Source organism: Rhamphochromis sp. 'chilingali' (genome assembly GCF_963969265.1).
Source record: "Rhamphochromis sp. 'chilingali' genome assembly, chromosome: 15".
Taxonomy (NCBI): domain Eukaryota; kingdom Metazoa; phylum Chordata; class Actinopteri; order Cichliformes; family Cichlidae; genus Rhamphochromis; species Rhamphochromis sp. 'chilingali'.
In genome coordinates, this window is record NC_137942.1 from 24,965,245 (window position 1) to 24,982,585 (window position 17,341).

General features: G+C 40.7%; 2 protein-coding genes and 1 long non-coding RNA gene across 4 annotated transcripts in view; all 3 read right to left on the reverse strand.

Annotated features, from left to right (window-relative positions):
• Nucleotides 1-9,406, reverse strand: part of LOC308410825 — an 88,490-nt gene extending 79,084 nt beyond the window's left edge. Inside the window, exon 1 of the long non-coding RNA XR_013974269.1 lies at nucleotides 9,111-9,406. This is a non-coding gene — a long non-coding RNA (uncharacterized lncRNA). The remainder of the gene's footprint in view (nucleotides 1-9,110) is intronic.
• rpusd1 (RNA pseudouridine synthase domain containing 1) lies at nucleotides 312-6,634 on the reverse strand. Of its 2 annotated transcripts, none has more exons than XM_080905168.1 (6): nucleotides 6,547-6,634; nucleotides 4,908-5,131; nucleotides 4,700-4,823; nucleotides 2,174-2,276; nucleotides 1,919-2,020; nucleotides 312-1,718 (listed from the first exon to the last, which is right to left on the reverse strand). In XM_080905168.1, exons 2-6 carry the CDS (start codon nucleotides 5,093-5,095, stop codon nucleotides 1,300-1,302), a joined length of 936 nt encoding a protein of 311 aa, XP_080761294.1. In that variant the 5' UTR covers nucleotides 5,096-5,131; nucleotides 6,547-6,634; the 3' UTR covers nucleotides 312-1,299. The 2 variants fall into 2 exon arrangements, with proteins under 2 accessions (XP_080761294.1, XP_080761295.1); XM_080905169.1 differs by having other exon boundaries at nucleotides 4,908-5,148; nucleotides 6,547-6,628.
• A 3,866-nt stretch (nucleotides 9,407-13,272) lies between the features above and the next one.
• The window catches only part of arhgdig (Rho GDP dissociation inhibitor (GDI) gamma), a 41,352-nt gene continuing 37,283 nt past the window's right edge, over nucleotides 13,273-17,341 (reverse strand). The window contains exons 5-6 of the mRNA XM_080905551.1: nucleotides 16,249-16,312; nucleotides 13,273-15,563 (exon numbers count right to left, since the gene is read on the reverse strand). Coding sequence (XP_080761677.1) covers nucleotides 15,367-15,563; nucleotides 16,249-16,312 — 261 coding nt within the window. The 3' untranslated portion in view covers nucleotides 13,273-15,366. The remainder of the gene's footprint in view (nucleotides 15,564-16,248; nucleotides 16,313-17,341) is intronic.

Sequence of the window (17,341 nt, forward strand, 5' to 3'; positions counted from 1 at the left end):
TGACTGTAAACCAAGATGTTGATCCAGCCTCCAAACTTCCAAGATTGAAAGCCAGTCCAGGATCCGTGGAATGCACCAGAACGAGCCTGATCCACTGAGGACGCCACAGCTCGGGGTGTAAGGGCATTTGTGTCACAACACGGTTTTTCACTGATTGAAATTGTGTTGGTTTGCAAATCTAACAATTCAGTCCGCAGTGTTGTTATTTTTACACTTCTAGATTTCATCTATTACACAACTCTTCATTATATTTGATCAGCAGGATCCAAACATGAAGTGAGGGGGAAAAAAACACATCAGGCAGCCAGGTACTTTATTCATTTTATTGGCATGTTCAAACCCTGCTTCTTAATCAAAGTCATAAATATAGCTGATCCCAAGTTTTTAATCATATATACCAGTTTGAAATTCAAATGTTGTTTGTGGTACTTGATGGGATTTTAAGGGGGAAAATCCCCCCAAAATTGTAGAATAATAGTGTGAAAAATAGAAATTTTTCATGCCATTATTAGAAATAGTGGACAGATGAACTTTGTACACCACATCAGTGCTCTGTACACTCACTGGCCACTTTGTTAGATACACCTTGCTAGTACCAGATTGGGCCCATTTTTGCTTCCAAAGCATTACAATGCTCAGTTTGCATTTCAGCAGGTCTTTCTGTCCATGTTGACGTGCCTAAATGCACTGGGTTGCTGACATGCGATTGGCTGATCCCATATTTGCATTAATGAGCAGCTGAATGGGTGTACCTAACAAAGTGGCAAGTGAGGGTATTTGTACTGGACTAAAACAGACATAAAGCTGTAAAACTGCCCACAAACATTAAAGTCCTGGGTAGGATGCTGAGTAGTGTTTACAGATACAGTATGTTTCATGTGGGACTTCATGAGTGCTTTGTATCATAAATAACCAATCACACGAGTTTAAAAACAGTTTTTTTTCTGGGAGAAACTAACATCTGCTTTTGTAGTTCAGAAAAAGGCCAATTTCTTATAATGTTGGCACATTAAAATTAAATAAGCAACAAGGAACTCTTATTAACTTGACCTTGAGCAAGGCACTTGTTTCGCAGCTTGCAGTGGGTATAGTGTGGACATTCCAGTAGTGCAGCATAAACTATGTTCACACATGCCTTTTTGTGATCTTAACTTGTTTGTGAGAACGTAAAGGAGTTAAACCACCAAGATGCAGCTGAAATGAAACAGATGTGGACACTCAAATAAAATGCATGCTCAACATGCACGAGGAGACGCGAAACCCATGAAAAGTAATAATGATAATAATAGTAATAATAAATCAATCTCCAGCCCATTCACTCAGCCACTGCTGGCACTGTCTCCTCTGCTCCTCACTCTCCTCCTCGGTGCTCTGCTCCTTGCTTCGTTTTCTCCTCTCATCCTCCTCTTCTTTTCTCGCTCTCTCTTGCTCTTCCTTTTTAATCTTCCTGTCCTCCTCCTCCCTGCGGTGTATCAGGGCCTCCACAGTGGCATCTAGTGTCCTTAATGAGCACTGCGGGAGCCACTTGGGATCAACCGCTGGGACAAAAGGGTCTCCGGCAGTGACGCGCAGTGGCTGAGGTTCGAGGGGAATGTGGAGGAGGTGTGCGTGCAGCATCATGCGGTACGGGGAGTTGTCTGTTCCCGAGCTGTAGGTGAAGTCCCCGACAATAGGGTGGCCTAAAGCGCTGCAGTGGACCCTTAACTGGTGGGTTCGACCTGAGAAGAAAAGGAAAATTGAGCGGCAGCGGGAGGGTGACTTTTTAGGAAGTGTTTGCCTCTTTCTAAATGAATGTTACAGTTAAAAAAAACAAACAAACACAAAAACCCAGGCCTGGCACTGCCATCTTTACATGGAAGCTAAGCTTTCCTCTGCAAGAAGAAAATCTTCATTTCTCCTTTGAAACAAATGCAATTACCAGTGAGAGGCTGCAGCAGCACCTTGGTAACAGGGTCTCCGTCATATAACCCATATTCTAACACTAAGAGCTCAGTCTGGCAAGGCTTGGGGTTCTCACAACCTGACCACAGAAGGAAAGAACAGAATATAATTCAAACAACTGCTGGAAATTAATGATTTACTTTCAACACGATGTCCAGATGGAATAAATGTCAGAGTCTCTACTCATTGTTGTTCACACTCACAAGACTCAAACCAAGCCAAGTTTAAGTACCTTCTGTTCCCTCAACACACATCATATGTGTTTTTCCCTCCGTGGAGTTCTTGCCGATGGAGAAGTCCACAGTGTGTGTCTCTCCTTCGACCGCCCCACGTATCTGGAAAGTAAAAAGTGTATTTTCACTGACACGTGTCTCAGAGCACCCGCACATCCATCATCTGGTTATTGTTCTTTTCTGCAATCCTTGTTAACCTGCTCTCCTTCCTCTCTCATTCATCCCTCGTGCTGATTGGTCAAAGAACAGAAGGTCAGCTCTCTTTCTCTCTCTCTGCCTGCTCTACCTTAACTCGGCAGTACTCGTCAGGTCCTATTAATCATTAATTGAGCTGGAAATTTTGGTTCTATTAGTTAGCTTACTCATAATAGTTTAGGGAAGTAGCCTGAATCTGATGACCCACACTGTGGCCGGTTCAAGGCCTTCTTCCTCTTTTGTTTTCTTTTGCGAAGTCTGACATCTACCTTAAAATAAAACTGAAATTTTAGTGATTCATCAGGCAGTTACAGTTTCCACTAGAGCAGGGCGATATGACCAAAAATATTTATCACGATATACTTTTGAAAATTTGCGATAACGATATAACTGACGATATAATTGACACTAGACAAATTACTTTACAACTCCACAACTTTATTAGTGCAAAAAAAAAACCCCATCAACGTATTTTCACTTAAACAAGCAGCTGGTTTTTATGTGCATTAAAGTTATATAAAAATTTTACCGTGCAAATGCAAATTCCTTGCTGACAGTTTAACCAAAAGGCATTTCCAGTGGAAATTGGCCGACACATCCTCAGCATAACCATGTATAATATCCACAAAACTTAAAAAGAGGTTATTTTCCACATAAACCTTTCACAATAAAGCTCAAGATCCTGTTGAGACTTTTCAAAATAAACTGAATCAAGTGAAACAGTATGCCGAGTATTTACGGGTGAGAATTAAAAAAGAGCCGTCAGGTGCTAAAAAATAGACCTTAGACTCAAACGTTAGAACAGGCTTTTCCCTGCAGTACACTGTTTAATAAATACTCACAAAGAAAACGGCTGCCGTTACAACTTATGTCTAAATGTATCGTTTCATGCATCGGTTAAAACACTCAATTCCAGGTACACGACGCCCAGCTGGAAACACTTCACGCAAGTCGAGCTGCACGAGATTCACAGAATTTACAGAAAATGTTAAATTTTTGTGATTTATATCGTTATGGGACGATAGATGTCTTATATCGGGATATGAGATTTTGGTCATATCGCACAGCCCTACTATTATGTTGAAGCACAGTACGTATCACTCCGCGAGGCTCCTGCCTACGATAGCCGTCATGCTCTGACGGTGCGGGTTTGTAGCTTAGCAAAGTCATACTAAAACATTTGACAGATTTTTGAGCGCCGTGTACATAAAATCATTTCGAGGTCAGTAAACACAACCAGAATTCATACATAAGGCACACGGGATTATAAGGTACACTGTCGATTTTCAGAAAAATCAAAGGATTGATTTTAAGTGTGCCGTATTTTCCAAAAAAACACGGTAATAACGACGGCCCGCTAGCACGCTCTACCAAAAATAGTGCTTTGTTGTGTATCTGACGGACGAAAGGTAAACCAGTTCCACACCACTGAAGTTGCAGCAATTTTACAAACCAGTTCTGGTTCATCCATTTAATTCAACGATCGGCTTTCACCCTTCTCATTCTCCGTCGCCGCCATGCTTTTTCCGCCATGTGCGTATGAAAACAAAGGCACTGCGCATGCACATTTTACCCATATTCTATCGCGATATTTCATTTTCCTATCATTGCCCGACATTATACCGGTGTTACAGTGAACGGTATGATATGGCCCAGCCCTAGTTTCCACTATCACTTCAGATAATGATCGCTGGCATCATTTCTTAAGCCTCAGAAAAAAAAAACTTAATTGTTCTGTTTGATTCCTCTCTTAAATTAGACGCACAGATCAGAGCAGCTGTTAAGCCATTTCTTTCTAATTCTGAACTAGAAAAAGTCATTCATGTTTTTATTACATCCAGATTGGATTACTGCAAAACACTTATAACACAACTGCAGCTCTTTCAAAATGCAACTGCTAGACCCCTGACAGGCACACAGAAGCGTGATCATCTTCTTAAATCGTTGCACTGGCTTCCTGTGAAGTACAGGATCAATTTTAAAATATTCTTCCTCACATATAAGTGCTTACATGAGCTCGTTATAATTTATCCAGCAGATCTTGTACATTTCTATGTCCCATGCGCCATCTGACTTACTGTATCCTTATCTCTTTTACTCTTATTATATTATTTCCTGTTATCATTTTTTTTTTACTCTATTTTTATTTATCAAATTCTGAAAGATAAAAAATATTTTATCTTTGTCAGTAATTATGCTATGGATTAAGGGACTCTAACAGCAAGAAAACAACAACAGCCAAACAAACAAAAAAACGCTTAAAAACTCATTAAATTCATTAAAGTGTCAGAACACAATTGCATGTGTTTCACTGTATTTGCAGCCCATACCAGAGCGAGGTAGAATTTGGTCACGGTGCGGTCCTTGAAGCAGCGGTAAGCCCGGCCAGCGGCAGCTTTATTCAGGGCAACACAAAGAGCTCCACTTGTGGAGAAATCCAACTGATGACAGAACCTTGTGAGAGACGAGGAAAACAATAAGACTACTCCTGCTACCAAGAACATCTGACAAGTGCAGAGGAAGTAAAGGGATTCTGACCGAAATCCATAGTAGGTGCGTGGGTCAGCCAGCTGAGGGAAGCGGTGGCGAAGCTGTGCCTGTACGGTGTTCGTCTCGTACCACATCTTGCTGTCGATGCGGATGTCCCAGTGTTTGTCCACCACGATGTAGTCATCACTGTGATACAGTACACGCAGGCTCTCCAGGCTAGCGGGCTCCGTGCTCATCGTGTGCAGTGATTAACTGGCACAAGCGCTGCAGGCCTGCAGGGACAAAGTCGCTGTCGTGACACATGTCACTGAGGGTTTATTTGAAGTACAGTACTAAAGACTTTCCTCTCACCAGTATAAAAAAACCTCATAGATGCCACTTATATTAATTCAACAGTCAATAAATTATAGAGCATAAAACTTGATTAGTATAAACTAGCAGGCAGTGGAATGAAACCTTGCATGTTTGGGTCTTGCACAAGTGTTTCTCACAACTTTCTTTGATTTCTGCTTTAATCTCATTTAACTCGGAATAAATGGATTTTAAGTTTTTTGTTGTTACATTATGCATACTTGTGCTTGCAGGTGCAAAGCATAAGTACCAGCATAGATATGCAACATAGCTGTGCTCGTGCAGCACTTTTCTAGGCTTACTGATCACTCAAAGGTCTTCTAACATCTTAAGTACACATTCATACAGCACATTATCTTGACATGCATGTTTCTGGACTGTGGAAGGAAGCTTGAGGACCTGATGGAAACTCAGTCCAGGTACCTCTAGAGCTGGTCAAGCATACAAACTCCATGCAGAACAGCCCTGCAGGAGTTAAACCAGAAACCTTGCTCTGATGCAACAGTGCTCATCAACCTACTACCATGCTCGTGTCTGTGTCAAGGTACAATCTCTCAAGGCACCCTATGTTTGAACTCCTTATGTGCAAAATTATGGTGTTTTACTATTACACTGTTTGAAGAGTCCTCCACGATCCTTTAAAAACCAGCAGGTGCCTGTCTCTCTGGGAAACTGGGCAGATGTGACAGTTCTCATGACTGAATCAAGCTTCTGCCTTCACCTCTGTCAGCGCTCTCCCATAAGAAATACACACAGACCTGACATGTACGGTTTTCCAGGTTTAGATCTGAAATTCATCTGAAAAGAAACAGCTCAATTTTGACCCTGAATAGACTTGGTGTACAACAATATTTTTGGGATTCAACTTTCATTTTGCGTATTTTGTGTAACTTTCGGAAAATGCGTCGAATTTCAGGGTAAAACAATAACATTCATGTTTAATTATTTATTATTACTGCTGTCAAATTTTTAAAAAAAAGATCAGATTTGACCCAGAATGGAGGAGTTAAAAGGTCGAAAGGTCCTGAACGTTTATGTAGTTTCAAAAAAGCCTCCAGAGCCTCAACCGCAGTGCGCCAAACCATCTTTACGGCTGTGAGGAGAACAGACCGGTGGCCGTAGCCTGTCTTATATTCGAGGACGTTTCCTTGGCCGTGAGAGCATCCCATCCACCTGCGCGTGTGGCAGTAAATCATGCGCCCACTAGTTTGCTAACTAGTGGTTTGCTATTAGCATAAGACAACTAACCTGTGTTGTATGATAAAATATGTTTTCTGAATAAGAAAGCCCGGTTATAGGGCTTTCTTATCATAGTTAATATAACCGGAAAACTTACCGTTAATAAGGACCCAAAAAGTGATAAATGTTTTCAACAGATGTAAACATAGCCGCTTGTGACGCACTGCACTGCGCATGCGCTTCATCTTCTTCGTGCGTGTTTTGGGTCGTCAGACTAGCTTAAAAGGTGCACAGCGCCACCACCCGTGTATGACGGTGTTTATTTCACCATACATGAACGATTTACGTTTACAAACATTTTATGATTCACCTCGTTGCTGGTTTACTTTGTTCAAGGATTAAAAGTCTCCAGTATTGTGCAATAGTCTTGAACCGCCCCTTATTTCTTCATATTTTGCTTGGAAAATTTGAAATAGGAGACCTTTTAAAACATACAGAGAAATACAGTATACGAGATATGTATCAGTTTATACAATTGTAACAAGCGTGAAACTCCATATTTGATAATACCACCTTTATTGTTCAACACAGTTTTAACTGTCTTAGGCAGGGTTCTTGTAATTTCTTTAAGCAGTCTTCAGGAATAGTTCTCCAGGCTTCTTGAAGGACATTCAAAGCTCTTCTTTGGATGTTTTTGCCTTTTGTTCTGTTCTCTATCAAGATGATCACACAATCCTTCAATAATGTTGAAGTCCGGGCTCTGGGGAGGAAAATCCATGACTGATAGTGTTCGACTGTGTGTTTTTTCTATCCAGGTATGCCTTTACCGCACAGTATGTGTGTTTGCGATCATTGTCATGCTGAAAGATGAAGCTGTTGCCAATCAGATGCTTTCCAGATGGATGCGTGGTGGATCAATATCTGACCATACGTTTCTGTGTTCATAATTTCAACAAGATCCTGTAGATACTGCCTGTTGTTACTCTCTCCTGACCTACATATTGAACCAAAGATTTCCAGTTTGGATTCATCACTCCTTCAGACCTGCTTTCTTTCAGTCCAGTCCAGTGTGCTGGGTTTTTACCTCAGACTTTTTCCCCTGTTTCGCTTCTTTAAAAATGGCTTCTTTATAGCCACCCTTCTAATAGAGACCATTCATGGTGAGGCTTCAGTGAACAGTAGATGGCTCAAGTGAACAGACAGATTTCTCAGGTCACGAATCAGGTCTGAATGTCTTTCTATTTCCTAAGAACATGACTTTCAAATACAGTTCAGCTGGCGCAGATATTTTTTAGAAGCCCGCTGTTGCTTTTCTCATCCGTCACTTGTCCACTTTCCTCAAATTTATCAAGGATCCACTGCACATATGGCCAGGATATGTCAAGTTTTCAGCTAACAGCTCTTTGTGAATCAGCTTTTTGGGGCAAAAATAATATTTTATTCCTGTCAAATTGTGTTATCGTTGGTATTTTTCCAAGAATCAAATACAGAGGTGGGAACAAATTATGTGTTGCGCACAAACATTTTTCTTGTAAAACAAAGGGGGCCCTAGCAAAAAAAGTTTTGGAACCACTGCCTTAATAAATGATAAGAAAGTCTGGAAGTAAAATAAATTATAAAGAAATCAGGAATAGCTCAAGACGTCTGCACAAAGAGTAGAGAGAATGAATGGGAAATACTTGTCCTTCATCAGAGGATTTAAAGATGTGGTATTTTAGATAAAGCATCTATATTATTTATAGGCACGCTGTTGGTTCACCTGTGATTTTATTACCAAGCCAAGCGAAGAGAGTGAGGAAGAAGCTTCCTGATGTTTGGTTTTTAGCCCTATGACAACTGTATTGAAAACTTTGAACAGTTACAAATCAAATCAAATCGGTTCTAAAGGACAAGCTGGTGAACTCTGGAGTGGACCATCACCTCACTACCTGGATCCTGGACTACCTCACCGACCGACCACAGTATGTGAGGACTCAGGGCTGTGTGTCGGACAGGGTCGTCTGCAGTACGGGGGCCCCACAGGGAACGGTTCTGGCTCCGTTCCTCTTCACCATCTACACTGCAGACTTCTCCCACAATTCCACCCAGTGCTTTCTGCAGAAGTTCTCTGATGACTCTGCAATAGTCGGCCTCATCACTGATGGGGACGACAAGGAGTACAGAGGTCTGACTCAAGACTTTGTGGACTGGTGCCAGCTGAACTACCTCCAGATCAACGCCAGTAAAACCAAGGAACTGGTGGTAGACTTCCGCAGGCACAAGCATTCTCCACTGCAACCACTGAACATCCAAGGTATGGACATTGAGGCTGTGGACAGCTACAGGTACCTTGGTGTTCATCTGAACAATAGACTGGACTGGACTCATAACTCAGACGCCCTCTACAGGAAAGGGCAGAGCAGGCTGTACCTGCTGCGGAGACTCAGGTTGTTTGGAGTGGAGGGCCCACTCCTGAAGACCTTCTATGACTCTGTTGTGGCTTCTGCTATCTTTTATGGTGTGGTCTGCTGGGGCGGCAGCATCTCTGCTGGGGACAGGAAGAGACTGAACAGGGTGATCCGAAGGGCCAGCTCTGTTCTAGGATGCCCTCTGGACCCAGTGGAGGTGGTGAGTGACAGGAGAACGGCGGCTAAGCTGTCATCCCTGTTGGACAACATCTCCCACCCCATGCAGCGGACTGTGACAGCACTGAGCAGCTCCTTCAGTGGGAGACTGCGGCACCCACGGTGTGGGACAGAGAGATTTCGCAGGTCTTTCCTCCCCACTGCTGTCAGACTCCATAATAAAGACTTTAACTGATCAAGCACACACATCCACACATGTGCAATAATACTAAGTGCAATAATCCTTTCTGTCATCGTTGTATTTTTACTCAGTTGTATATAGTATTTGTATTTGTATTCTATTTTTATCTTATTGTATATTTATTTTATTTTATTCTACTGTATATAGTATTTTATTTTATTCTATTCTGTACAGTTGTGTACTGTATTTATTCTTATTGTATTCTAATTTTTGCCTCATAACTTTTGTACTGTCCACTTCCTGCTGTGACAAAACAAATTTCCCACGTGTGGGACTAATAAAGGTTATCTTATCTTATCTTATCAAACAGCTTGTCATCTGGACTGGAGTGAGCGGATTATGTTTATTGCATTTGTCTCATTTTATTATTTATTTATTGCCCTGTGGTACCGTTTCAGGTCAGTCCACAGTTACTGTGATGTTCATAATCCCTCACCTTCACCTCGGGACTTTAATCTGATGGGTCCATGTGACAATCCAGTATTGTGAGCAGCTGAGGTAATGAAATGCCACGTTTTGTTTATGCGCTTTGTTCAAGTCTGCCCCGGCACATCCAGGGGCATTGGAGGGCACCTGAGCAAGGACGTGCGAGAGGACGAAGACAAAGGGCTCAGATTCAGAGATGGGGTGAAGAAAACGTTTCTCCATCTTGTCACGCTTTGACCTCCTCACGGGTCCAAAGCTAATATAGTAAGTGAAGACTCTTTGGAACATTACGTGCTGAAACACATTGGTTGAATAAAGCACAGGCTCTTCCAGAGAGTAATCCCTGAACGCAGACAGGTAATAATGTGTGTTGAGCTAAGAGGATGAAGACTTATTATATAATTGGTGTGTGCGTTGAGTCAAATGCTGGAGAATTGGATACAGTCGTGCTGCTGTGATGCTGTTTTTCTGGTTATTGTTTCGTAACATGTCATAGCAGATCATGCACTCCGATAAGAAGGCACACATGCTTACACACAGATGCACGTGGCACTAACACAAAGGCTTCAGTCAGAGAGAGGATGAGCTGGCAGATACTGTGCAGGAGGCAAGCATCAATACTGATATTGTAAGAGGAAGTTTTTCAGCATCCTTACTGTGGATTGTGTGAAAAAAGATATCTAAAGATTCCTTGTTGCTCTGGATTTGCTTAATTTCTAACCAGCATTCTCTATCTTGGATGTATTTTTTCTTTTTAGAACTGTTTTGATCTTTTCTGCACCACTTTGAGTTTGGTGCAAAAGTCTTTGCCGGCCATAATACGAACATTTTTACAGGTCTTTTCTCAAACTGATTTTTTTTTTTTTTTGCCCAGAGACGTGACAAGGCAGGCTGTCTAGATACCGTTTATTTTATATCATTTGGATAAAGCGTGAAGGACACAGCTTATATAAGCGGTATTCATTTTTTTCCAACTCTGAGAGGTGTAATTTTTCTGACCTTGCATTTATTTCTGTAGGATTACTTTCTGAGACTGCCGTGAGTATTTTAAGCCGCCTCTCCACCATGCATAATAAGTCATTTTTGCAGGCTCGCTGTGATGAGCCTATAATTACGTCGGACTGGGGTCTCCTTTTGCTGCTGGCTCTGCTGCTGCTGGCGCTGGTCTACTCCTTCCTCTACCTGCCTGCCTCCGCCCAGCGAGCCCTGCTAGAGCAGGCCCTCAGCAGCAACAACACCACCACCGCCGTGACTGACTGATTCAGGGATGAACCGTGACAGAAGCTTCATGAATGGATAAGCAGACAAGCGAGGCCATCTTACATATGTAAATAGTGTGGACTGTACTGCTTGTCATTTTGCCCAACAAAAATCAAGAAGCTGTAAAGTGTCAGTAAGGAAACAGAGACATGGATACTTGAAGATGGATTTAAAGTGCGTTTAGACTTGGAGGGGTTTGTAATGAGCCATTTAGCGCCTGTGTTTCAGAGAAGAAAAAAAGTATGTAGCTGTGTTGAAGCACTGTACTTTCTGGAGGTCCTACTGGCCATGTTGTTCCCTCTATGTATATTAAAAATGGTATCAGGCATGTGTTCCTGTGCTTCTTTTTTTTCTCTTTAAACTTTGCCATGTGTTTTCAAGACCAATTGATAATAAAATGATATGCAAATCAATGCAATGCGCTAAATCTGAACAAAAAAGGCTGTTTTGTTCTAATTTCCCAACCCTGTTACAGTCCTGTGAAAATGAGTTTCACACCCTTAATGTTTTTGTAGAAATTAAGGAGTAAGTAGGAGCCAGGTGCTGCTAATAACATGCACTTGATTCACAGATCATCAGGAAGTGTGAGAAACTCTGAACGGAGAAGCTTTGGCAGTTTGCTGGTCTGGACCATTGACAATTCCACAATCTTCCAAAGAGTGTCCCAGCAAATTCCTCCCAAGGTTAGACTGTGAAATGTTCGAGGAACCTGCAAAAAATCCAACAGTTATATCTCTGCCGGCCACAGTTAGCATATAAAAGTTCATGACAGTATAATTAGATAAAGAATGAACAAATGTGGCGTGTTTGGAAGTGTTGCCAGGAGAAAGCTCCAATAAAATCAACATTTTAGCTTGACTTATGTTTGCAAAGTTACATCTGAACAAACCACAATACTTCTGGAACAATGTCCTTTAGGCAAACGACACTAAAGTGAAGATGTTTGGCCATAAAGAACAGCACCATGTTTGGAAAAAATCAACACGATCGCGTGAAAATACATGAGCGTGTCACGAGAACAACTTAGTTACCTGCTATTCAATTTCTGCAAAGCAGACTTGGGTTTAAGACAAACAAAAAGCTCGGTTTGAATTACCTTTATTAAAAGATACAGGATACTAGATTTGACACCAATATTTAAAGATGCAGCACTTGATTGTTACAGGCTGAGGCATCAGATCCAGAAAACTTTTTTTTTCCTTTCTGCTATCTGTGCCTTACAAATGGTTCCCGTAAATACTGTATCCGCAGTATACGACCACTACTGACATCTGGATATCGCATCGCTAATATTTTTTTTTTCTTTTAATCACATTAAATCCTTAAAAAAAGAAAGAGAGATTCTTGCTAAACCATGCAACACCCAACAAGCCAACATTTACAGTTAGTCTTAGACCACGATGATTCACTCAAATGGTACTTCAGAGTTCAATATGTTCAGCTACAATGAAAATATCATATCCAAAGACTTGACACAATAATGATAGTACATATTTTTTAAGGGACACCAGTTTATCCCTTGATTTACTGCTCTCACATTCAAGCTCGAAAGCTGAATATTATTCACATCTTACGTCCTTGGTATAAGAGAGAGGTTTAGAAAGGTTTAATTTAGTTTATAAGCGTATCAAATCCTTAAGGACTTACATGCATCTCTTTCTACAATATACACAGTTCAGTTCCAGTCGTTCATTGGTCTGCTCCTTCAAATAAAACATGCCACAAAGTCTCGCGAGAACTGGCGCTTCGATAGCAAACACAAAAGTTAAAACAGCATGTGTATGAAAAACAAAGGCAAAAAGGTCGGGCCTTTTTAGTTGGAGTGTAATCTGGGTTTAGGAGAGATGACGCACCATTATGAGGGGAAGAGAGAATATGTGAAAAGTTATTATAATCAATAACAGAAAACAGAAAAAAAACATATGAGAAAACAGAAAACGGAGATGTTAAGAAAGACAGCAAATACAGTCTCAGTGAATCTAAATGATCTAAATGCACCTAATTAAAATGTATCCTATTTTGCTGCCACAGTCTCTCACTCCAAGTAATGCCCTGTGGGTTTCTAAGTGTATGATGCCAGTTCAGAGGCACAATTACGTTTGCTGTATGTTGGGAGCAGGTACGGCTGTGACACCTGTTGTTTCAGTATCTTTAAAATCACGAAATTTTGGACCTACAGTTCCTAAACTTTGATACAAAGTACCCACATTTGTTCACGACAAATAGCGCCAATTTACATTTGTGCAAGATTATTACAGATGTTTAAGGGTGATGCTAAATATGTGCTGTTCTTACTTTCTTTTCTCCTACTCCCAACTGGTCCTGGTGGATGGCTGCATTAACAGGAAGAAACCTCCGGCAGAGGTTTCTTCCCGTTAATGCAGCCATCCTCCTTCCTCCCCACCATAGCCAACTGTTCAAAGATCTATATTTGTGAGTGTTTGATGTTATATTTTACTGAGCTATCATTGGGAACATTTTTCAGCTAAATGAGAAAAAACTGAGCACATTGTCTGTCACACGTGCTAATTCTGCTCCGGTCTCTACAGGTTAATCTGCCATAAGCTAACCTTTAAAGGTATTTAATTATTAATTTAATAATGATTTGAAACTGAATTGTTCCTTTTTTAACTTTGTTGGCTGCATTTAAAAAACATTTGCAGGTACACCACAGGCGATCCTTCTTTCAGTTCCCCAGGCTTTTTCTTTAAAATGATTAAAAACCAACAGTGTTCTTTTTTTTAAAGATGTAATAGATTGGCAATGCTATTTTCTAACCCACCCTATCCCTGGTAGCAATTACAAATAACATTAGACTTATAAATAGTATTTATCTGTTAAAACCTCTAATTTTATCTCTAATTGTATGTGCACTAAAAATTGTGTTGGTCCCAAAAAATTAAAAAATTGAAAATTGAAACTTGAAAGAAAGAAAGAAAGAAAGAAAGAAAGAAAGAAAGAAAGAAAGAAAGAAAGAAAGAAAGAAAGAAAGAAAGAAAGAAAGAAAGAAAGAAAGAAAGAAAGAAAGAAAGAAAGAAAGAAAGTTACTACCTAAAAATCTCTTATCCTTAAAGCTTACAATGTTAAACACCGAACACCGAAATTTCTCATCCGTGGGATAATAAAGGTTTATTCTATTCTATTAAATCAGGGGTGGACAGGGTAAACAATGATCTTGTCCCTCACTGGTATATAACACTGTTATAACCCGCATGTTATAAGCACACCTATTCTCTCCCACCCAGTGACACCCAGACATCAGCCGCTGTATTACTTAGAAACAGATGAAAACTCTAAACTGGTTCTGAGTTGTTTATATTTCTGTAGTTGCTTCTCAACCATTTGCAGCAGAAATGTGAGATACAATCTTGAAGTGTAAGTCTCCCTAATTTTAAGGAGGAAAGTGTACCACAGGTGCACTTTGTGACTTTGAGGTTTTTTCAGCTAATCTGGTGCTTAATTGCCTCGATGAGCTGTCCCTGCTGCCGAGTTCACTCTGTGAATGGACCAAACAACCTTTCCTGTCACCGGCATGTGCCTGCCCCTCTCATCTTCTTTTGTCTGTATCTCTGCTTTTTAAACCTGAAATGCTCTGATGTGTGAATCCGAAATCTCTCCTGCTGGTTCTGCGGGAGGTTTCTTCCTGTTAAAAGTGAGTTTCTTCTTCCCCACTGTGGCCAAGTGCTTGCTCATAGGGGTTGTTTAATTGGTGTGATTTTCTTTCTAATATTGTAGTGTCTTTACCTTACACTATAAAGCACTTAGAGGCGACTGTTGTTGTGATGTTGCTATAAAAGAAAACCTGTTCTAATGTTTGCTGCAAGCTGTTCAGGACATCTTGTCCCAGTTAACTCTATAATGATAAAATAAAAAAGAATAAATCCACCTTACTTACTGGACACAACAGCAGTCTCTGGAGTTTGTTTCCCTTCAGCTATAAAAATGATTTTGCCATGTTTATATTTTATTGGATTTGTGCCTTGAACGGATTAAACACCCTTTCATTACTTGCCTACACACGCCATGAGGAAGGAACTGAAAGCAAGCGGAAAGGGAGATTTCAGCATGTGGTTAACTCTGAACAATAGCAGAGAAAGAGGGCATTCTCTTTTCTAAAAGTCTCAGTCACTCGTGGTTTTCTGGAGGCCTGCGTGTAGTGCACTAAACAGAAAAGGAGGGAAAAGGTGGAAGAGGAGAGTTAGAAAACTTCTTGTTTTGGCCACTGCAAGGTAGCTCTCATGAAATGTGGCGGAAGATGACAGAGACAAGAGGGGATGAAGAATAGACGTGAAAGAAGGAAAGAGAGCAGAATTATTACTCTCTCTCTAACACACACACACAGACTCTCTCTCTCTCTCTCTCTCTCTCTCTCTCTCTCTCTCACACACACACACACACACACACACACACACACACACACACACACACACACACACACTCTCTCTCTCTCTCTCTCTCTCTCACACACACACACACTCCCAATCGATTAATTCCAGTCCTTGCTGATATTGAGGTTCCACTCCCAGGATAAGTAGACGTTCTTGTCATCATCAGTGAAGCAGGACTTGATCTGATACTGGCCACGGGACATCACGCCTTTAGTTGCCTCATCGATCGGGCAAAGAAACTCCTGCTCCCCTGCGCGTGGGCCGTAACTTCCTACCATGTACACCGCCTTGTTCACTGTGAAGAGACACAAACAGAGCATGTAGCTCTCTAACAACCTTTTCTCTGATTCTAACAATCTATCTGTGCATTCAGTGCAAACATTTCAAAGGTGCCATTTTCACCCTTCTGTACTTTTATTTTTGTACAATATGTATGTGACATACAATATTTTGTTCATAAAAAATAAAAACACAAGTCCATTTCACTGACTGATGTTCAGTGTCTTTGTTGATGGATGTTTAGTTGCATTCAAACACAATATATGGACAATATGCAGAAGCTGCTCAGCCATGAAGCTCCCTGCACAAAGTTTTTGTGCTGATGTTAATGCCCGGGGAGGTTTGGATCTCTGCAGTCGCTGAGTCATCAGCGTGTTGGTTACCCCCATCGTTAACTCTACATAGTCTGACACTTTGTGGCTGAGTTGCTATGGTTACTTAATGGTTCCACTTTGCAATAATACCACTTTAGATGATCGTCACATATTTAGGAGGGATAGAATTTAATGAACTGACTTGGTGCACCATGCTTGAATTAAGTGAGCCCTTTAGAATTACCCATTTTTCAGAAATGTTTGTAAAGGCAGACTGCATGGCTAGATGCTTGATTTTACACACCTGTGGCAATAGGATCCACCTCTTAACTTGGATTCAAAGGTTAAGACGTGTGTTCCAGCACTTTTTTTCATGACTGAACTTACTTCTCACTCCTTTTCTGTAGGTCACTTGACGGTACTTCAGGCCAGAAACGATTTCTCTGTTCACCTGCAGACACACATCGTTTCAAACATGTTCATTAATTTGTGATTTCCTCTTTCCAGGCTGCCCCCACCCCCAAAAAAGAAATCAGTTCACACTGACTCAGTGAGCAAAAGGTAAGTGAGAGTGTCTAATTCACATAATGCATAATGCAGCATAAACCGATGTAAAAAAGAAATCTCCACACAACCTTAAGGATATCTTTGCTACATTAATGGAAACACATTTTTATGTACAAAAGGAAAATGAAGTAATTAAAGAAAAAATACCAGACACGTAAACAAAATGTACATATCTGAGATTTGTAATCTTATGTGGACTAATTTAGTCCAGATCTTCTAACATGGGACACAAACAGAGATACTACAATTGCTCATCACTCACTATGCAAAGTGCCTTAAAACACAATTACCTTTTATTCAGATGAGACCACAGCTGGAAAAAACAGCTTCGTGTAATATGTAGCAGCATCCTTCCTCAGTCAATACATCCATCATTACAGTGCTTCTGCTACTGGATATTTACTGCTATCCAGCATCCTTTTGGCAAATTAAATAATTTTTTTCATAAGTAGCCCATAAGTAGTTTTTTTTAAGCAGATTTGTGTTGATTAGCTTGTATTTTATCCATTTCACAAAATGGGTTATAAGTTTCACTTTATTCGTTACATTTTAATGAGGTGAGAAAAAAATACTAGTCTCAAGGAAAAAAGAGAGAAATTCTGGGATTGTCATTATTTCTACACATACCCTTACACACACATAAGGTCTGTGGGACCTTAAACATTCAATCAATGAAGTAAACCATCGTTAAATGTAACAGCAAACTGCAGTGATAATCTTTGCCCAGCAGGTGTCCTCGCAGCACAGCTGAGCTGCTCATTCCCTGAGCTGTTTGGCTATTCTACCCACCTCTACCTTTTCCTTCAGGGCAAGGTCTCTTGGGTCCTTCCTCAAGCCCAGTACTTCCACACATTCACACTTAGACATACACTGACCTATTTTCTAGGCTTACTTACTCTTTGCTTTTCAATAA

What these genes read in the sequence shown, in the direction of transcription:
- rpusd1 (XM_080905168.1), bottom strand. Translation starts at nt 5,095, where the DNA reads ATGAGCACGGAGCCCGCTAGCCTGGAGAGCCTGCGTGTACTGTATCAC. An exon ending in CCAAATTCTACCTCGCTCTG is followed by an intron (nt 2,277 to 4,699) that starts GTATGGGCTGCA and finishes TTTACTTTCCAG; the next exon opens with ATACGTGGGGCGGTCGAAGG. An exon ending in GTGTGTTGAGGGAACAGAAG is followed by an intron (nt 2,021 to 2,173) that starts GTACTTAAACTT and finishes TTCTGTGGTCAG; the next exon opens with GTTGTGAGAACCCCAAGCCT.